The sequence below is a fragment of the Bos taurus genome, chromosome 4, assembly GCF_002263795.3.
Source record: "Bos taurus isolate L1 Dominette 01449 registration number 42190680 breed Hereford chromosome 4, ARS-UCD2.0, whole genome shotgun sequence".
Taxonomy (NCBI): domain Eukaryota; kingdom Metazoa; phylum Chordata; class Mammalia; order Artiodactyla; family Bovidae; genus Bos; species Bos taurus.
In genome coordinates, this window is record NC_037331.1 from 5990520 (window position 1) to 6013234 (window position 22715).

General features: G+C 41.5%; 1 protein-coding gene across 2 annotated transcripts in view; it reads right to left on the reverse strand.

The window, feature by feature from the left end:
* Positions 1–257: 257 nt before the first annotated feature.
* The window catches only part of VWC2 (von Willebrand factor C domain containing 2), a 136912-nt gene continuing 114454 nt past the window's right edge, over positions 258–22715 (reverse strand). For both annotated transcript variants that reach the window (XM_010803968.4, XM_059885794.1), the window contains one exon: positions 258–836. In XM_010803968.4, the coding sequence (XP_010802270.2) occupies positions 685–836 (152 nt within the window). In that variant the 3' untranslated portion in view covers positions 258–684. The remainder of the gene's footprint in view (positions 837–22715) is intronic.

Consider the following 22715-nt stretch of genomic DNA (forward strand, 5'->3'; position numbering starts at 1 on the left):
ACTACATACATCTCTGTAATGAAACAGAATTTGGACAGGATCCCACCTGAAACTGTCACAACATTGTTAATCAGCTACACTCCAGTGTAAAATAAAAAGTTAAAAAGAATTTGGGACAGGATCTCAGGAAAAATCCATTCTCTTATCTCATGATCCATTCATGGGTGCAATATTTTCAAGATTCGAAGGAAAATCAGCGACTGCAAATAAACTGTGATGGAATCAGGACTGAAAAAGAAACGCAGGTACACAGCTCGGACAGTTGACAACACAGCATTTTTAATCTGTATCTATAGAAAACATGTATAGAAGCTCTCTAATAGAGGGATTATAGAAATACATTTCATATATAATAGTGGACTTCAGTGTACTTACTGTGAAAATAGCACATTTATTTAGAGACAGAATTTTTTTTTTTTTTTTTTTTGCCCAAAGTTCTTGTGGATGTTTTGAAATACGTCCAGTTCTTTCTCTTGCAGTCTTTGTGATAGAAAGCATAAGGACCAACAGTTTTCACGATTCCTCATCGAAAGTCTTATGTATTTGGCCGGTGCCTCCCAGAATCGCCCAGAAGGTCCCAGGACAGGGCTCCAGCAGACTGCACTTGGCCGGTGCCTCCCAGAGTCGCCCAGAAGTCCCGGCCGGGGCAGGGCTCCTGCAGACGCCGAGGCGCGGGCAGCGGCCCTACATCTGCCTGCACTCGTGTCTGGTGCACATGGCCTGGCGCTCAATGCGCCACGTCCCCTCCTCGTAGGTGCAGTGACAGATGGTGCACTCGTCCGTCTTCACCTCTCTCCCGGCAGGGATGACAGCGGTCTCCGCAAAGCAGTTTGGGCCTGAAAAGAAGAAACAGGCTGTACTGATGTATGACACGTGTGCATAAGTGTACCACAGATTTAACCGGGGACTTTGCTCTCCCCTACAGGTTTTATCCACTCTCTTTCAAGATGGACAGTGAAAAAGTTACCGTTTCAGCCTAGGACTGCTCCCACTTTTTTCCTGAAATGCAAGCCATGTTGTTGAAAAGTTTTATGAGTGACAATCCTGGGATTTTCATCTACAGGCTATTCCGTTCTGGGGCCAAATCTGCAATCGCTTGATTGAATTAATTCCAAGTCATCACAGAAAAACTTGATTAATTGGGACTTTCAGAGAACAAGGCTTATTAGGAGAGACAGCAGAAACAAGCATATTGCTCAAACTGAGCTAAACTCTGTGTTACCACCACATCTCTTAGAGCAGGTTTCAAAAGTCAGTGGATGGAACAGCCATGCAGATGACTCTAGAAACCCTTATTGCTCCTCCCACCCCCAGGACTTCTGACTCACAAGCTTCTCTACCAACAGAGGTGCCACGCGCATTTTACTCCATGTAAAATCCAGGACACAAAAAGGGGTATCAGGGAGATTTCCAGTGTGAATTATTTCCATTGGAGCAAATGGTTTCTATGTTACAGTTCACACCCCCAACTCAGAGGGGAACAACTGTGCAGACTCCAAACCATCTAAAATGAAGACTCGGGTCCTCACTGCAGCCTGAAGAAATTCAGCCTGGAACGCTCATGCTCATTCTCCCTTCCTTTGCTTCTAAAGTCTCTGACAATGTGCTCACATCAAAGCACGTTCAGTGACACTTTTAAAGTCATCAAAAAAATTACAAAATTGAAAAAGATAAATTACTTCACTAAAACTCCAGGATAAAAACTGGCCTTTTTATAATTCTAGTCAGAATAATTCTAAGCAGGGTACACATGCTTCAGTGGCTGTGGTCACTGTAGGACTCTGGATCTTTGTCAATGATTTGCAACCACTGCAGTCTTTATATTCAATTATCCCAAATTCAGCTGGTGAGAGAGGCCAGAACGTCAGGCTGCTCTGCTTCCAGGTCCTTTGACTAACTCCGTCAGCTGCTCTCAGTCTCCTCCATGTCTTCACCAACAACACGTTTCAGCTCACCTCGGCTCCTCTGGAATCAGCCTCTTCTCTGAGGGGCCTGGAGTCCTTTGGTAGAAAGGAATATTGAGGATCTGAGACCTGATTATTGCAAGTGCCTGATACTACTGAGGTGACACTGCTCCCAGCCCCTCTCAGTGGGCACAAGTAGGAAGGAACACACACACACAGGTTTTAAATTGTGAGTTTACATTATTAGAATTCAAAATCCTTTCTTAGGTTTTATATATGTATATCTTTTCTCTTACAATGAAACCAGTTCAACTTTAACATATTTATTTGAGTGATCCCATTAACTCTTTGCTTAATTCTACTTAGATTTTAAATTATCTACCTTCTCTTGCACTGAGACTCTTTATTAAACTATAAACATGTTGGGACTTTCCTGGCAGTCCAGTGGTTAAGACTCCCCACTTCCATTGCAGGGAAACGCTGGTTCAATCCCTGGTCAGAGAACTAAGATCTCACATGCCACATAGCCAAAATAATAATGATAATAATGATAATTAACAGATTCATCTATTTTCTCTCTTACACAGTTACATAAATGTTTTAAAATGACACCATAAGTGTTATTCCTAGTAAAGAAAAAAAAAATTTTATAGTTCTTACAGTCAATGTATTTTATTCACAAGTCACTCAGTCTTCTCTCTGTGTGGTCCCAGGGACAGTGATGTGTGGAGTGAGGTTCATCTGTTTCACTGTATCCTCCCCCTCCAATCTTCCTTCCTTCTCTGCCACCTGCCACCCCAGCCACTGCAGTAACCACTTTTACTAGTTCTAATTTATCCCCTAGTGTAACTTTTTTAAAAGAGTAAACAAATTATTCATCTTTCTTTCACAAAAGATAACATTCTCCTAACTGTGTGTTTAGGTTTTTCACTTCTGATTTGTCTTGGGGGGTCACTCCACATCTGTACACAGAGCTCATGTGAGGCAGCAGCCCTGTGTCCCCCAACACACGTGGTCAGTGGGGACTTGGAGACTGCCCCCTCACCCCGTCATGTATAGAAAATGCTTAAATGTGGAGTGTGTTTGTTATCATTTGTTTCAGGCAAGGAAGAGATATGGTAGAGCCAGGCTCACAAGAAACTGCTGATAGCCTTCTAGTAAAATCTGTACTCATGAGGAAAAGCAAAATCCCACATAAATACCAAGTGTTCAAAAAGGAAAATTAGGGGAATTCCCTGGCAGTCCAGTGGTTAAGAGCCGGCATGTTCACTGCCATGGGCCTGAGTTCAGTCCCTGGTCAGGGAACTGAGATCCTGTAAGCCCAATGGTGAGGCCAAAAAAAAGTAATTTAAACACATGATCTGAGAAGGGGAATGTAGCAACTCACACTGTCTCATATAAGAAAGTCTTTGCTCTATAAGCTTTCAAAATACTTATATGTAACGTCATCTCCCTATTGTTGATTGATGAATAGTAAGAAGAAACCCTGATTCTCAGCCTCACTGAGATCAACTCTGGATAAAATTCGGGGCAAAGTGCTACACACATCTGGACCATCAGAGATTTATCTCCCAGGCCTGCAATTTAAAAAGAGTAATTATTCCTGGTAAAATTTTATTATGACATAATTTGTACAATTTTGACCATTGTTTCATGTGGATTATGTCCTATAACCCCTTCCCAACACCTTGTAGAACCATCTGTGTTGCTGTGCACACCACGAGGGGACGGCTTTGTCCAACATGGCAAGATTGACTGAAGGGGAGAGGGATTTGTGTTCCAACTTTGTGCATTTTGTTCAAAAGTCACTTAACTTTTGTCTCTGTGTGGTCGTATCAGTGACACAGCATTAGGCTATATAAATGTTGACCCCTGAAGAATTTACAAAATAAACTTTATATATATGTATATATAATTTATATATGCATATATTTTATATAGGTTTATACATATATTTTATGGGCTTCCCTGGTGGCTCAGATAGATTTATGTAGGTATATAAATATAGATTTATATTTAGATTTATATATAGAGAGATATATATAGATTTATATAGATATTTATATTTTTCTGTATATATCTCTATATAGGTCTATATAAAATATATATTTATATATATATATATGTATGCATATATGGTGGTGCTTTAGTCACTAAGTCTTGTCCGACTCTTGCAACCCTTGTTCTGTACCTGGCCAGACTCCTCTGTCCATGGGATTTCCCGGGCAAGAATACTGGAGTGGGTTTCCATTTCCTTCTCCAGGGAACTTCCCAACCAGAAGTTGGAATCCAGGTCTCCTGCACTGCAGGTGGATTCTTTACTGACTGAGCTATGCAGGGAGCCCTGTATATGTATAGATAGATAGATAGATGTACTCACACACATACACCAAAGGAGCTGATGGGGTACAGTGGGTGTGTACACATCTCTGTCATTTATCACAGGTGTAGCTCCGTGTGACCACCACCAGAACAAGGACAGAGCTGTTTCATCACCTTAAACTCAGAGTCGAAAACCCAGGTTAGGTTTTCATCAAGTACAAGTTATGTTTCCCTACCGGGTGCTGATTCCCATGGAGGTCTCTGCTCTGCCGAGTTGTGACACTGTATTTCTGTCTCTATATGTCTGCAATTTTAGGGAGATTCAGTTTGCTTTGTGATCTTACTTTTCTGATGGACCTAAAAAATATTACTGATGTTTCAGTTTGTTGAGCTTCTTACTTGTGTTTAGGAAGAAAAGGTGACCGGAAATCCTATAGATTGATTTTTGAGCCCACTTTGCATTCCTGGAGAAAACAATCCCACGTGGTCATAGCATAAAATTCATTTGACTTGCTGGATATTTTGATGAGACATTGTGTTAGCACATATTCATTAAAGATACTGATTTGTACTTTTATAAAATATTGTTTTTGTTGAGTTTTGGTATCAGGATAATACTGACTTCATAGAATGAGATGGGAATTATTTCCTCCTCTTCTATTGCTGGAAGGCATGATAAAAGTGATATTAATTCTTTAAATGTTTGGTATTTTTCTCCAGTGAAAACAGTAGGACCTGGAGTTTTGAGGGGAGTTTTAAAATTATGAATTCAAGTTCTTTAATAGCTTTTACACAGATTAAAAAATTAATTGCTCAATAGTGTTGCTCTTTGCAACCCCATGGACTGTAGCCCACCAGGCTCCTCTGTCCATGGGATTCTCCAGGCAAGAACACTGGAGTTGGGTAGCCATTCCCTTCTCCAGGGGATCTTCCCAACCCAGAGATTGAATCTGGGTCTCCTGTGTTGCAGTCAGATTCTTTACCATCTGAGCCACTAGGGAATCACCCTTCATACAGATTATCTGTATCATATTGAGTAAGTTGAGGTAGCTCCTATTTTTCAAGGAGTTGGTTCACAACTTCTAAACTGTTAAATGTATGTGTGCAGAACTGTTGTTAGTACTCCTTTATTATCCTTTTAATTTCTGTGAGATCTATAACATCTCCTGTTTTATTCCTAATCTTAGTAGTTTGCATCTTCTGTATTTTTTTTCCCTATGTCTTGCTAGGTGTTTATCAGTTTTATTGATCTTAGAAAACCAGCTTTTTATTTCATTAATTTTCAAAACTGATGTTCGGTTTTGCTATCTTTTAGTTCTTCTCTTTACTATTTTATTCTATTATTTTTAGTTAGTTTACTTTTCTTTTTCTAGTTTCTTGAGTTGGTGGCTTATATTATCAATTTGAGAATTTTCCTCTTTTCAAGTATAAGTTTTACTTCCATAAATTTCCCTTTCAAATCTACTGTAGCTGTGGTCTCATAAGTTTTCAAAGTGTAGTTGTTATCTTTTCATTTTCATGGAACACTTACTTTAATATTATAGATTTGTAGCCCAAGAACCACTAAGAGACTTGAGGAAAAAATACCACATGCGAGAATTTGATGAACTAAAATATAAGTCACTGAAGAGAACCATGACATACAAAAGCAGATTCTGGTCACCACAGTTATTCAGTGTCAAATAAACCTTCATTAGAAAGTAGGGAATAGAGAAAAATAGATTTTAATCTTGACTAACTAATCTAAATATAACATCTAACTTTCTTATTTATATGGTACTTTGGAAGAAATATGAAGCATGCAGAGTTTTATAAATATGAAAATGAGATTTAGACCATTAGTCCAAGTCACATGACTCATAACTAATTACTGATACATTAAATTCTGTTGATCTGGCCTGGCCATTATTCAAGGACCCTCAGGGTAAAAATGGCTAATGTCAGAATGGACACATCATATAATGTTTTCTTGCTGAAGAACAGCTGTGCAAGCAGGCAGCTGATGGGCACTGCTGAGCTGAGCTTTTCTGTGTCCTTCTGACTTCAGAGCAGGGGGTCCTGGTGGGGGGTGGCTGCTGTTCACATCACCTGGACCCCATTAACACAGGCGCCTTCACTGTGACTGACACACAGTGTCAGAACAGTTAGTCTCAGGCCCAGCCCAGGCCCCGAGGTGCCAGTGGAGGGGCTGAAAGACAAGGAGGTCTCCCCCTGTTATGGGCCCAAATCAAATCTCCCGAAAGGGAGTCTGTGTTGAATCCCCAGCTTTGTCCTAATTACCAATGTGAGTAAAACGGTGTGGCTGCCATAGCACTGCACAAAGGGTACTGCAGCCTTCAAGCCATCACATTACAGCCACCAGATGTGAGCCCTAGGGGAACACAGCATGGAGACAGGAAGCCAACCATCTAGCCCTCATCCACGGCTGCCACCCCACCCCACCCCCGAAGATGGACCCAGAGGAGACTCGGGTTGAGAAAGCCCAGGACACTGGCCCCAGGTAGCTAAGGCGTAGCTCAAAGGAATGATTTCAGGGAGCCCAGACCCTGCACTTCCCACAAACAGAAAAGTGCTAAATTCCTTAACTTGAGATGTCTGGTTTTCCTTAATTAACAGTAATCTTTTGATGTTCTGACCACCTTGTCTCTGTTGCAAAAGTTCCTATATATCCTGGTTCCTCCCTTATCTCCTCTGAGCAGTCCCTCAGATTACCCTGAGAGACTGATTCCTGGGCTTAAGTCCTCAGTTTTGTCCGTCAAATAAAACATCATTCTCAACTTCTGGGTTGTGTGTGTGTGTTTTTTTTTTTTTCCAGTAAACATTAGTACAACCCAGCCCAAGATAGGTGCATTCACTGAACTAACAATAAACTAGGCTGAGGCTCATGAATTTCAAACCCAGCCTGGACGGCTGACACCTGTAATTAAGCGTTCCTCCTGGCTGCTCCTGTGTCTCCCGCAGAGCTGCCTGTCACCGTGCCCCCTGCTCCCCTTGCTCTCCGCAGTGGGGAGCTCCTGGGAGCCAGAGCCACAGTCACCTTGGAGTTGCATCCCAGGGTCCAACGCTGCACCTACACAGAGCCAGAGTCAGGACAGGTACACCCGAGTGACAGCTTCAGAATTAAATGATGAAGTGACACAAGGAAAATAAAATTCCTGTGGCTATATAGAGGGGTAGGCTGCCAACATGGTGTAGATTTTACAAGGACTGGTGAGTCACAGGAAGACAGGATGTTAATGAAGAAGAGCCCAAATGGGTACCTGGGGGCTCCTCCTCCTCTTCAGAGACTGAACACTGAGGAGGAGAAACCCAGACAGCTGACCTTGTATATGTTTCAGGTGACTTTAGATATGTCAACTAAGAAAATGCACAGTCTAGAAGTTGCAATTATGTTTCATTTGGCATGTTTTTGAGGACTGTAGCCCGGGAAGCAGCCTCTCAGTGAACTCCAAGGGTCTGTTCTGAAGAGATAAAGGAGGAGCCAGGACACATGGGAATTTTTGCTGAAAAAATATGTAGTTGAACATCAAAAGATTATGCTGATCACAAAATCCAAGCATCACAAGTTAGTGATTTTAGCACTTTTATGTGTATGGGAAGATGCAAGAGTCTGGGCTCATTGAAAGCGTCCCTTTGATGTGCATCTTAGCTATCTAGGGCCATCTTCCTGATTTTCTCCATCCTGAATCCACCCAGAGGGTTCATATCAGGGATGAGGGGGCAGCTACAGTGGCTGATGCCTTGGTGGCCCCAAATTTATTCTTTACTGGAATGGCAGGTGACAGTTTTTTGTCCAGAGATATATTAATGGTATTTGGAAAAGGACTATTTCCTGGAGTTGCCATTTCTTCTGCTCTTCATGATGCTACTATTTTGAAGGCTAAACTTGATGATGTGCCATCGTATTGAATAAAGCTGGGCCTAACTACCACAGTAAGATGACGAATCATTTAAACAGCCTGGCCACAGCATCTGTGTTTCCTCAAGCAGGTGAATGTTTGCACCTTGTGTGTGGGATCAGAGGGAAGCAGGAGAAGGCAGAAGATGCTGTCAGAACCTGGGACCTCGGCCAGTAGACTGGTCCCTTGAAGGAGGAGGTCCCAGGGCCTGGGGACCCAGAGCATCACAGGAGAGGAAACCAGGAGGCGGCTGCAGGCTGGTGGCCTAGACAGAATCTGGGGATGCTCACAGGCATTGCTTTGGGTCCTGCTTACACCCCAAGAGTGGACAGTGAGTCCCAGGAGCTCAAGCCTCCCTCATCAGCTTTCCACAGTGACCACTAAAACTATATTGGAAGAAATGGTGTAAATTGGAAATAAATGAAAACAATATAACCTCTAAATATTCTATCTGAATTCAGTAAACCTTAGATGGCCTTTGGCAATGGCAAATGTGTATTTTGTGGTCATCATTCCCCTGTAGCATTCTGAACTAGGAGGGCCAGCTGGCATATTAGATTATACCAGAAACTTTGCAGAGAAAGATACATGTTTTGCAAAAGAAAGTCAGATATTCAACCTGAATTCAAATCTCTTAATTTCTCTAAGTTTCAACTTTCCCATCTGCATGTTGAGGGAATCTGAACAAAAGATCTCCAGAATCTAATATTTGTAGTGTGAACATTCTTCACCTCAATTTTTCCACCTTGCAGTTAACACTCAGGCACCTCTTGTAGAAAAAACGGAGAGTAAACAAATAAGAAATGGAATATTTCCTGTCATATAAGGATGGAATCACAAAGATGTTACAGTCACCAGGAATTCCAGCCACCACAGATGGTGAGCTGGTGAGCCCTCAGGAAACTCAGGAAGGAAGGAATACCTGCCCTCTAGCAGCCATCAGACTGCAGCCATTCCCTGTGGTGAGCCCTGAGGAAACTCAGGATGTGGAAACACGGGATACTGGCCCCAGATAGCTGGGCTGCATACCAAAGGATTGATTTCAGTGAGCTCAGACTCTTGCATCTTCCCATACATAGAAAAGTGCTGAATTCCTTAACTTGGGATATCTGATTTTCTTTAAATCACAATGATCTTTTGATGTTCACACTACCTGTCCTTTGCTGCAAAACTTCTATATATCCTTGCTCCTCCCCTTGCCTGCTTAGAACAGTTCTCTCAGGGTCACTTGAGATGCTATCTCCTGGGCTTAAAGCCCTAAAAGTTCCCACTGGATAAAACATAACTCAACTTTTAGGCTGCATGTACTTTTTCAGTCAACACTATCCCACAGGGCTCCTTATCATCTTCTCCTTACTCATTTGGGAATTGTTAGTGTTGAATGAAAAAAAAATGCACAACATAAAAGTTGAGAATTATGTTGTATTTGGTGGACAACACTGAGGACTTCAGCCTGGGACACAGCCTCTCAGATAACATAGGCTCAGAAGAGGTAACGGGGTGGTAGGGCGGGATATACAGGGATTTTATAAACAAGACCAGAGAGTTGGAGCATCAAAAGATTACTATTAATTAAAGAAAACTGGATATCCCAGGTTAAGGAATTCAGTGCTTTTCTACCAAGGGAAAGATGCAAGAGTCTGGGCTCACTGAAGTCATCCCTTTGATCTGCACCTCAGCTATCAGGCCAGCATCCTGTGCTGTCTCATCCTGAGCCTCGTCAGGATGCACCGAGGTGGGGGAGTGTCAGTGGCTGAGGGCTTGCCAGCAGGCGGGCAGCCTGTTAGTCTCCATCCCGAGTGCCCTCAGGCCTTGCCTTCAGGGCAGCTGTAATGTGATGATGGCTTGATGGCTGCAGCATCCTTTGCTTGGCAGTGACATTTTCCATTCACACCACGATAGAGTGTATGAAAAACTCTCCCACTGAGATCAACACTAAGGTTTGGATAAAATATACATGGATTAAAAAAAATGGTTTGACGATGTCAGACAGCAAAGGACATGGAGGTCTAGCCATCAGAGAAAAGGCAGGTTCACTGAACTGAACTCCACACTCACAGCCCCAGTGCTCAGGGTGTTTGCAGGATCTGGAGCAGAGATGCATGTCCGCTGAAAATGGAGCTCAAGGTGGCAGCCTTCTGACTGAGCTGGGAGATGGGAGTTAGCATTGGAGCTGCCAGGACAGCTGGGATCTGAGAGGGAGGCTGTATCTGAGAAGAGGGAATCACAAAAAAGTGAGGAATTTTCCTTCCAGGCATTTACAGAATGCAGAGCTGCGATGTGCCAGGCAAGACAAGCAGAACCCAAGCAGAAAGCAGTGGCTGGGTGGCTGGAACTTGCAGAGACCCACCAGAACTGCAGTGCTCAGGAGGGAGAGTGGAGGGGCCCTGACAAACAGCAGGGGTTTTCAACCAAAGCTTCAGAAAGGCTGTGTCCTAGGAGGGGGAGGGGGAGGTGGTGGGAAAGATGCCTGAACAAAGCCTCACATCCATCCGCAGCCAGATCACTGTGCCCTCCTGTATTCTGTCAGCCCAGAGGCTCCATGCAGAGCCTGTACAATGTCCCTTTCACAGTATCTGTCATTTAATTAAAAATAGCCAGGTAAGCCAAGAAATAACCCCAAGCCAAGAGACACAAAATAGGAAATGAGAGACTCACAGGTTATCAAGATATGTAACAGGTGACTACTACAGAAGGTTTTTTTTTAAAATAGATTAATGTGATCCAGAAAAGCAGAAGAAAATTTGGAGAATTTCACTGAGAACTGCCTATACTGAAAAAGTTTAAACTGCAAGAGGCAATAACAAATTAAGAATTCAGTAGAGGGTTTGCTAAAAAGATGAGGCAGAGCAGAAAAGGGTATCATCGATCTAGAAGACTGGGCTCCTGGCAATTACCTGTGAAGTGAATGTGGTGAGATCAGAAATGCGAGGACAGCCCCCTGGGATGCGCCAGCAGCCACAAAAGATACCTGTCCCTTGAACGCCTGGTCTTGCGGTTCCACATGCAGACAGCAGTAGAGTCGGCTGGTCCATGCAGCCCATCCATCCAGGCATGATGGGATTCTGAGCCAGCCCCAAGGTGGTTCCTGGATTGGGTGGACCCCCACCACCATCACCACATTGGGCTTCTCCAAAAGCCTAGAGGATCTCATTGATTTTGAATGGTAAGCTGTGCAATCAGTAATAATGTTATGAATTAGAAAAAAAATCTATACTCATAATGGCATAAAATGTATTGAACCAGAGTATTCCTCACCCTGTTTTACACATAAATTGATATCTGAAAGAGCACTGGATTTAGGAAACCACTGAGCAGCTAAACAGCCACAGAGCTAACCACATGGATCGACACTAAGTCACTATGAACAAGTAAGGAAAAGGGAACCAAGGACTGTCCCTGTGTCACATGAGCCAGGATTCAGCCTGAGGAGGGGAAAGCTGCTGAAAGGAGATCTAGTGATGGTCTGGGAAACGTTTAGCAGGTGGCTCTCAGATACAAAAGGAGAAGGGAAGAAGACCCAGGAAACAGAAACACCATTTATACGTTCACCACGTCCATCCTGGAGCTGCAAACATGTGACTCTGGACGGAGCCGCAGACTCGGAGATAGATGTGACCGACCATGTGGGCACAAAACCCAGGCTGTTCAGAGCACAATGCCATTAACATGACAATTATTTGATAATTCTAGTCAATTCTATGGAAAGACAAATCTTACGGCACACAACAGGAAATTATGAGACATTTTTAGTAAACCCAGACATATTCCACTTCATTGAGAGTTTAATAAAAGTTACACTTGTACAAAGTATCCTCCTATAACCTTAAATTCAGCCCTACAACTATTATATCCTCCTCATATTCCCTAATTTTATCAAATTGTGTGCGTGCATGACTGCGTGTGTGCTCAGTTGTGTCAGACTCTCTGTGACCCTGAGGACAGTAGCCTGCCAGGGTCCTCCATCCATGGGATTCTCCAGGCAAGAATAGTGGAGTGGGTTGCTGTACTTTCCTCCATGGGATATTCCTGACCCAGGGGTTGAACCCTGGTCTCCTGTATCTTCTGCATTGCAGGCAGATTCTTTACCACTGAGCCACTGGCAAGTCCTAATTTTATCAATTTAATGTTTTTCATCTTTTTTTAATTTGACATGTTACCAGTTATAATTTAATGTTTTGGTCACAAAGATAGTTTTTTTGTTTTATCCTTTCTATTTTTTAAAATTTCTAATTCACTATTTTTCTATTTGTTTTATAAGCTACTAACTTCTGTGTTATTTTTAGACTTTCTGTTTTTCCCTCTCTGTTGGAAACTTTGCTTGTTTTATTTTTATCCTTGTTTAGAAACGGAAATATTTAAGACAGTGAATTCCTTGAGGACTAGTACACGTTCACAGCTGACTAGCTCGAGGGTTTCTTGTGTAGAATCTCTTCCTTCATTCTGCTCTTTTCTCTCTGTCCCTTTAGTTCAAACTGGCCGTGTTCCTGCTGATATAACCCGTCTCTATTCCTGGCTTTCACTGGGGTGGCCGATTAAGTCCAAGAGTCACCAGCATCACTTTATTAAATGGTTTCAGCCGCATCCTTAGTCTTCTGGTAGAACCAGCTTTCTCATTTTTTGAAATACGTATATACTGAGAATGTTACAAATTCCGAAGTTCTGATTCCCTTCTGCTTAACAGTTGTTGGACTCTTTTCTTTCATAATTCCAGAAATTCAAACATTAACTAGTTTCTGTCGACATATTGGACTCTCTTCAGTGCTTTCCACTGATGCTCGGGGAGCCATTTCCATTAACAAACTCAAACACCTCTTCAACAGGAACCTTTCTGGGGTTAATTTGTGTTCATGAGTTCACTCTTCTGATGCTCTTCCTGACTTTCCTGTCATCATGGCCCTTTCCATCTTTACACCGTTTGCCCATCCATACCTCTGAGCTAGCTCACTTCAATCCTTTGTGTTCGCCATTGCAATTTTTAAACATTAGCAAATAAGATTTCAATTTTCTAATGGGTTTCCTAATCTCCCTGAGTTATTTTAAATCTAATTTCATAGATAGGTCATTCTTTTCATTTATTTTGAAAACTCAAATTACCTCTATTCCATTTTTTTTTCCTGTTTTGTTTAGTACATTTATTTTATTTTATTTAATACATTTACTTTTGCATGTGAGTTTCTGTTGTTGGATCCACAGAGCACCTGGCCACATGTCCATGAGCCTGAGCTGCTTCTCCATGGCAGAGCCTTGCTTTAATGTCCAGTCACTAATCTGGGAGAAGTCTCCCTAGACCAGGTTTCTGCTTGTCAGTTCAGATGACCTCACATCCTTTTTTCCCTCTCTCCTCAAGGTCAGGCAGCTGCAGGGCTTCCCTCTTCATTTCCTTAAAGATGATTCTTTTTGAAAATCCCTTCTGTCTAATCCTGTCTTGGTGTCTGTCTCAGCAGGTCCAGATCAGCACAATGAGGAAGACAAAGTCCAGCCAATAAGGTTGGGGGTGGGGTGGGCAGAGAACAGGGACATAGCACACTTTTAGACATGTTGAGAGGACAGAGTGGGCATGGACTGCTGCTTCAGGGCAGATAAGGGGCAGGAAAATGCAGACAAAAAAGAGAAGTAGATGCAGCTTATAAATCATCTCAATTCCCTTTAAGAAATTAAAGAATCTGATTCCTTTTAATAATTTTTTGCTTGTGCTTCTGGAATGAGACTATTCTGATCTTAGGGCTTTAAGAGACCCACATTAGTCTCTTCAACTGCAGTCTCGGGGCGGGGACACTACAAGCTTTCAGGAAACTGGACTCAAGGGCTTGGTTCCTAAACCTTTGCTGTCTCTCCTTCCCCAATTACCTCTCCCTACCTCCCTATCCCTCCCTCCTCTCTTCCCCTATAAAGCTTGCAGAGTTGTATCCGAACTATTATATTGACACTCTAAATTATGGGGACCTATGGGGGAAAAGACAGGAAGAGAACACAGAAATGAAAACAGCAGATGGTTTACAGACATGAAAGGGTAGCATGTTATACTCTTTTTTAACTTGTGTTTTATTGCCATCATATACATGTAAATAATTAATACAAGGGGGGGCAGGAGCATGGGGGTGGGGGAGGGAGCCAGGCTCTGCAGAACAGAGAGAACATTCCAGGGATCTGTCCTCCTATTTCTCTTTGCAAAGTTTGCACAACTTCCCTGTAAGGGACAATTACCTCCCATTAGTTTTGTTTTCTATTCAATTAATAAAAAAATAGAACAAATATTGATTGCATCACCAGTTTGTTCTTCTTTTTTTTTTTGGCATATGTAAATCTACTCTTAAATATTTATTTACAATCATTCTCCATGTTAAATAATTTCTAAAACAGAAAAAAATATCTGTGAGCAGCAGTTAAGCAGGCAGATGGTGCTTCAATGTTGATCTAGGGGCTGTTTTCTTTTTCTCTTGGGCACATAAAATGATGTGAAAATAAATTTATTTTCAAGATAAATTTCAACAAGGAATAGAAAAACTTAATTGGAGATTATACCAAATAATTAAACTTTTAGTAATTTTAGTATTTGTTCTTCGTTTCTAAATATATCTATAAATTCAACTCTGGATATAGATCTCTGATAGTACAAAAATAAATTTATAATTATTTCAGTTAAAATTATTATTAAATCAAAATAATTTCAGTCATCATTAAAGAAAGAGAAACTTCCCTTCATAGCTTATTTATGGTTATGCTAATAGAAATCTAACTGAATGAAAGACATTTAGGGGAAATTGATACATCCTAGAGCAGTATCATGGTGGTATATTTCATGGACACAAGCAAAGCATTCTGGATGGAAACAGTAAGAATGTCTGAAGGAGACTGCTGGGGGACTTCTCTCGCAGTCTGGTGGCTAAGACTCCTGGCTCCCCATGCAAGGGCCCAGGGCTGAATCCCTGGTTGGGGAACTAGATCCCACATGCTGCAACTCTGTCTAGTGAAACTATATAAATAAATATTTTAAAAACTAAAAAACAAACTGTTTGGAAAAACAATTTGTCCCCCCTAAATGTGTTTCTTTGGCATGAGGGTTAATTTAGGCTGATTATCATAGCATCTGGTCCCATCACTTCATGGAAAATAGATGGGGAAACAGTGGAAACAGTGTCAGACTTTATTTTTCGGGGCTCCAAAATCACTGCAGATGGTGACTGCAGCCATGAAATTAAAAGACGCTTACTCCTTGGAAGGAAAGTTATGACCAACCTAGATAGCGTATTGAAAAGCAGAGACATTACTTTGCCAACAAAGGTTCGTCTAGTCAAGGCTATGGTCTTTCCAGTGGTCATGTATGGATGTGAGAGTTGGACTGTGAAGAAGGCTGAGCACCGAAGAATTGATGCTTTTGAACTGTGGTGTTGGAGAAGACTCTTGAGAGTCCCTTGGACTTCAAGGAGATCCAACCAGTCCATTCTAAAGGAGATCAGTCCTGGGATTTCTTTGGAAGGAATGATGCTAAAGCTGAAACTTCAGTACTTTGGCCACCTCATGCGAAGAGTTGACTCATTGGAAAAGACTCTGATGCTGGGAGGGATTGGGGGCAGGAGGAGAAGGGGATGACAGAGGATGAGATGGCTGGATGGCATCATGGACTCGATGGATGTGAGTCTGAGTGAGCTCCACGAGTTGGTGATGGACAGGGAGGCCTGGCGTGCTGCGATTCATGGGGTCGCAAAGTGTTGGACACGACTGAGCGAATGATCTGATCTGGTCTGATCTGATTTAGAAGAAACAGAAGATTCAGAAGAGTTTATTTTTACCTCCTCTTTAGCTGCCTAAAGAATTGAGATAAAGGGACTGGATCAGAGCATCACCAGGGAGGGATGAGTCTGCAAAGAGCTGGGGTGAGGGGTGGGAGTTGGGTGAATGGGCAGGGCCCAGACATCAGAGTTCACTGTGTTGCACTGACCCAGCAGACATTTGTTTATCAGCATTTTCTTTCACCGGGCTTCCCCAGTGGCTCAGTGGTAAAGATTCCCCCTATAAGGTAGGAGGTGCACCTAGACATAGATTTGCTCCCTGGGCTGGGAAGATCCCCTGGAGGAGGGCATGGCAACCCACTCCAGTATTCTTGCCTGGAGAATCCCATGGACGGAGGAGCCTGGTGGGCTACTGTCCATGGGGATGCAAAGAGTCAGACGCAACTGAGCACTCACTTGTTTTCTTTTCCCTCTTCATGTGAATTGCTTTCCTCTACTATGAAGTCCTAAATCACTACCCCCAACATCCTCTTCTGTCTTTACTTGATGGTATTTAAGGTGAGGGATTTGACCATTTTAGTGAGTGACTCAGCCTTCCTGGGCCTCTCCCAAGTATATCGGTTATTATACTTTGTTTATTTTTTCCTGTTAATCTGTCTCATGTCTGTTTAACTCTTAGACCAGCCAGAAGAACTTAGGAAATTTTCTTCCTCTGCAATAAAACTATGGCACACATTTTGTGGGTCTGGTAATGCCTATTTTGAGTCTCCTAATTATTTCTAAGACAACCCAAACAGCTAAAGCCATGACAGAAGACAAATGGACATCTTGCCCAAGGGTAGAGGTGGGGTAGAGGTTTGGTCTAATGAGCTTTTATTTTTTAAACAAATAGTTCACTGTTATTCCAGGTTTCCTCTTACCCCCAAAAACAATTTCTCCCCTGGTCTTATGAATTTCTCAAGTTGGGCAAGCTGTATTGTCAGATGATAAAGTGGAGTTGCTAGGTGGGCAACACTCCAAAGCTGTGAACTAGTAAAACAAAAAGACTTGGAGAGCTGAGGCCAACGCTATTCTCGTCTCCTCAAGCTCATGTGTCTTCACTTCTTGAACCAGTAGCTTCTAAAGCCTGAGGACAACTGCATGCAAGTGAAACAAAACTGGCTCCCTTGGCCCAGAAGAACCAGGGTCACGAATGAATACTTCCAGCAAGACCAAGGCCCCCAGACAATTGGAACCAAGAAAGGGTGAAACATCTGAATGGACCAATTACCATAGAAAAGGTGGATTAAAAGACTGCTCTTCAAAAAAGGTACCAAGGCCAGGTAAACTAACAGTTGATTTTAAAGTAACCTTTAACCCCAGGGCTATTTAAATTATCCTGTCATAGGAAAAAATGAAGACTACCTCCCAGGAAGTCAGGAAAACTTTACTACGGAAGCCTAATAAGGACAATAATGATGTACTGAGGAATGCAAGTATGGATAAAGTCAGAAAATTTATTAATATGTTTTATATTAATACATAAAAATTTTATCATGAGATAATTTGATAAAATTTAGCAGATATACTTAGTAAAATACTGCAAAAGCAGAAAAGTTCTTAAATTAAAAACAAACTATTTTACCAAAAAAATCTAATTAGAATTATCTTCTTAAATGATGAGACACTAAAATCATTTCAGTTAAAATCAAGGACTGAAAAAAAGCAAAAAACAAGGACTAGAAAAGCACGTCTCCTCTCATAACTGTTTTATTTATACTTAAAGACTGTAGAAAATGAAAAGGGACAAAGAATGAAATCACTCAACAAATTCTGGGAAGCCACCAAGGAGTCTAACATCCTGCTGCTGGTTAAGATGAGACACACGGAAAACCAAAAAACTCTCCTTTTGAAAAAGGAAGGAAGAAAACAATTCCATTGACAACAGTGATCACACCGAAAGATTCTAAGAAATAATATTAACAAAGACAGCAAAGCTTACTGAAAAGAATAACTGTTGAAAGAAATGACACAAGAACCAAAGAGAAGGATACTCTGTATACCAGGAAGGAGACATTTTACATCACAAATACTGTGGCTCGGGGCCTGGTCACTGAGGCTGGGGCGAAGCTGCTTGCAAAGGCCACCGTCTTTGAGTCAGGGCCCTGAATTGCTACCCCTGGGAAGTTAAAGTGAAATAGGAGTAGCTGGGCCCTCGTGGGACAGAAGCGCTCTTTGGTCAGCTTGATCACAGTATAGCAAGCTGGAACGTGCAAACAGAAACCCAACATCATCTCTAGTCTCGAATGATTTCTGCAATTTTGCCAAGAGTATGTAGCAAATAATAAAAATGAATAAACACATAAGGAGATCAGTCAACAAGAATAAAACATGTAGAATAGAAACATAATTGCTTCAGATATTGGAATTACCTGACACAGAATTTTTTTTATACTCAAGTTTAAGGTAATATTAAGTAAAAGTGTAAGGTCACTATTACTGCGTTTTATACAAGACTGCAGTTGAATCTGTATGGAGACAGAAAATCCCATCTACTTTTCTATCTCTAGTCCCAGATAATGTTAGAGTGTTTATGGAACATAATTGGCTGTACTTAGGTAACTGTACTTCCATCTCTCCATGTCCTGAGATAGAAATTCTCCAAGACCAGAAAGGAATGAATGTAAACTCAATACATTAGTATAGCCACCCCCCCTCCCCCCGCCACACACACACACACAAAATGTCAATCATAAGAGACTGATCATCCATATAGCACATGAAGATACAGTCACAAAGATAAATGTCCAAGGAAGTCACAATAATTTGAATCTTATAAATAATCCCCCTGGTTCTAAGTCCAGGCTCACTACACAGACATTTTTGATTAATGTTATACCTTTCAATTGTTTATGCATTATAAAAGTGACACAGAATTTAAATGCAGTTTTCTCATTATGCTAAAGAAGGGAAAGGGCAAAATTGAGAATTTTGGCAGAGACTAGAAACTATAAAGAAAGGATCAAATGGAAATCCTAGCACTATAAAAAGTAGTATTTGATATTATCATGGCAATCGGAAAAAATAACACAGAGTAAGCATATCTGAAGACAGAGTGAATGAGCTGGAAGACGGTTCGGAAGAAAATATGCAGAATGAAGCACAAGTAGGCAAAAGATGAAAACCTATGGGGAGCATGTGACAGACACAAAGGGACTCGAGAGAAGAACACAGTAAACCAGTGACCCTTTCTTAAAGGGCCACAAAGAGCAAGTGTTCTTCGCATGTGAACTCAACAGTCTCCAGCAAACTCAGCTCTGCCACTGGCAGCATGCAAGCAGCCAAGCACAACACAGGAATTTGAGCAAGTACAGCTCTGTTCCAATAAACTTTATTTACAGAGACAGGCAAAGGGTCAAATTCAGTCAGCCAGCTACATTGCTGAGTCCTGGTCTAACTGATGAAAAATTGAAATACCAGCAGTCAAGGAGAAAAATATGCATAAGCAATTTTTTAAAAGATTATGGCATAGAGACATAGGCAGACACAGAGAACAGACTTTGGGCACAGTGGGTCGGGGAAAGGGTCGGAGGAATTGAGAGAGCAGCACTGAAATACACACATGCAGTTCAGTTCAGTTCAGTCGCTCAGTCATGTACAACTGGGACCCCATGGTCTGCAGCACGCCAGGCCTCCTCATCCATTGCCAACTCCCAGAGCTTACTCAAACTCATGTCCATTGACTCAGTGATGCCATCCAAGAATCTCATCCTCTGTCCTCCACTTCTCTTCCTGCCTTCAAACTTTCCCAGCATCAAGGTCTTTCCCAATGAGTCAGTTCTTCACATCAGGTGGCCAAAGTATCGGAGTTTCAGCTTCAGCATCAGTCCTTCCAATGAATATTCAGGACTGATTTCCTGTAGGATGGACTGTTTGGATCTCCTTGCAGTCCAAGGGACTCTCAAGGGTCTTCTCCAACACCACAGTTCAAAAGCATCAATTCTTCGGTGCTCTGCTTTGTTTATGGTCCAACTCTTACATCCATACATGACTACTGGAAAAACAATTGTTTTGACTAGACAGACCTTTGTTGGCAAAGTAATGTCTGCTTTTTAACATGCTGTCTAGGTTAGTCATAGCTTTTCTTACAAGGAACAAGTGTCTTTTAGTTTCATGGATGAGGTCACCATCTGCAGTGATATTAGAGCCCCCAAAAATAAAGTCTGACACTGTTGCCACTGTTTCCCTGTCTATTTGTCATGAAGTGATGGGACCAGAGGCCATGATCTTAATTTTCTGAATATTGAGTTTTAAGCCAACTTCTGAATATTGAGTTTTAAGCCACTTTCCTCTTTCACTTTCATCAAGAGGCTCTTTAGTTCTTTTTCACTTTCTGCCACAAGGGTGGTGTCATCTGCATATCTGAGGTTCTTGATATTTCTCCCAGCAATCTTGATTCCAGCTTGTGTTTCTTCCAGCCCAGCATTTCTCATGATGTACTCTGCCTATAAGTTAAATAAGCAGGGTGACAATATACGGCCTTGACATACTCCTTTTCCCATTTGGAACCAGTCTGTTGCTCCACGTCCAGTTCTAGCTGTTCCTTCTTGACCTGCATACAGATTTCTCAAGAGGCAGGTCAGGTGGTCTGGAATTTGCATCTCTTTCAGAATTTTCCACAGTTTATTGTGATCCACATAGTCAAAGGCTTTGACATAGTCATAAAGCAAAAGTAGATGTTTTTCTGGAATTCTCTTGCTTTTTTGATGATCCAACAGATGTTGGCAATTTGATCTCTGGTTCTTCTGCCTTTTCTAAATCCAGCTTGAACATCTGGAAGTTCACAGTTCACATACTGTTGAAGCCTGGCTTGGAGAATTTTGAGCATTACTTTACTAGCATGTTAGATGAGTGTAACTGTGCAGTAGTTTGAGCATTTTTTGGCATTGCCTTTCTTTGGAATTGGAATGAAAACTGATCTTTTCCAGTCCTGTGGCCACTGGTGAGCTTTCCAAATGTGCTGGCATATTGAGTGCAGCACTTTCACAGCATCATCTTTTAGGATTTGAAATAGCTCAACTGGAATTCCATCATCTCCACTAGCTTTGTTCGTAGTGATGCTTCCTAAGGTCCACTTGACTTCACATTCCAGGATGTCTGGCTCTAGGTTGGTGGTCATACCATCATGACTACCTGGGTTGTGAAGATCTTTTTTGTATAGTTCTATGTATTCATGCCACCTCTTCTTAATACCTTCTGCATCTGTTAGGTCAATACCATTTCTGTCCTTTATTGTGCCCACCTTTGCATGAAATGGTCCCTTGGTATCTCTAATTTTCTTGAAGAGATCTCTAGACTTTCCCATTCTATTGTTTTCCTCTATTTCTTTGCACTGGTCACTGAGGAATGCTTTCTTATCTCTTCTTGCTGTTCTTTGGAACTCTGCATTCAAATGGGTCTTTCTTTCTTTTTCTCCTTTGCCTTTTGCTTTTCTTCTATTAACAGCTATTTTTAAGGACTCCTCAGACAACCATGTTGGCTTTTTACATTTCTTTTCCTGGGGAATGGTCTTGATCACTGCCTCCTGTACAATGTCACAAACCTCTGTTCATATTTCTTCAGATGCTCTGTCTATCAGATCTAATCCCTTGAATCTATTTGTCACTTCCACTGTATAATTGTAAGGGATTTGATTTAGGTCATACCTGAATGGTCTAGTGGTTTTCCCCACTTTCTTCAATTTAAGTCTGAATTTGGCATTAAGGCGTTCTTGATCTGAGCCACAGTCAGCTCCCGGTCTTGTTTTTGCTGACTGTATAGAGCTTCTCCACCTTTGGCTGCAAAGAATATAATCAATCAGATTTCGGTATTGACCATCTGGTGATGTCCATGTGTAGCATCTTCTCTTGTGTTGTTGGAAGAGGGTGTTTGCTATGACCAGTGTGTTCTTTTGGCAAAACTCTTATTAGCCTTTGCCCTCCTTCATTCTGTACACCAAGGCCAAATTTGCCTGTTACTCCAGGTATTTCTTGACTTCCTATTTTTGCATTCTAGTCCCCTATAATGAAAAGGACTTCTTTTCTGGGTATTAGTTCTAGAAGGTCTTGTAGGTCTTTATAGAACTGTTCAACTTCAGCTTCTTCAGCATTACACATTACCATACACATTACCATATGTAAAATAGATATGTAATAGAATGTTTCTGTATAGCACAGGGAGCCCAACCTGATGCTCTGTGACAACCTAGTGTGTGTGGGGGGATCTAGAGGGAGGGGACAAATGTATACGTATGGCTGACTCACGTTGTATGGCAGAAACCAACACAACATTGTAAAGCAATTATCCTCCAATTAAAAAAAAGATTACAGCAGAAAACTTCCAAAACTTATGAAAGACATTATGTCCCTGATCAAAGAACTACAAAACAAAGAATATAACTTTTTAATAAAGTAATAAACAGCTTGGAATAGCATTATAAAAATGCTCAGAAAAAGAAAACAAAAACAAACATGCAAAAAAAATCAAATACAAAATCTTAACAGCAACCAGAGAGAAACAGCAAAGAGCAGCCTAAATGGAAAGCTGAATGTTGGGAATTAAATGATCAAAAACAATGAAAAAGTATATTCAGAGTTTTGAGAGAAAATGACAGTTAAACTAGAGGACACACTGAGCAAACATTTAAAAATTCTTTACATAAATTCCGAGAGACTTTTTGAGGTTTCACCTTTGGGTGTGTTTCAAATGAACAAGTACTGAGGAAATTCATGACTACCAGGACCTTACTAATGGGCAATCTTCAAGCCAGACAAGTACTTTCCAGCAGGAACTCAGATTGGCAGACACTCAAAAAGAGCAGCAAAATCATAAATATGTGA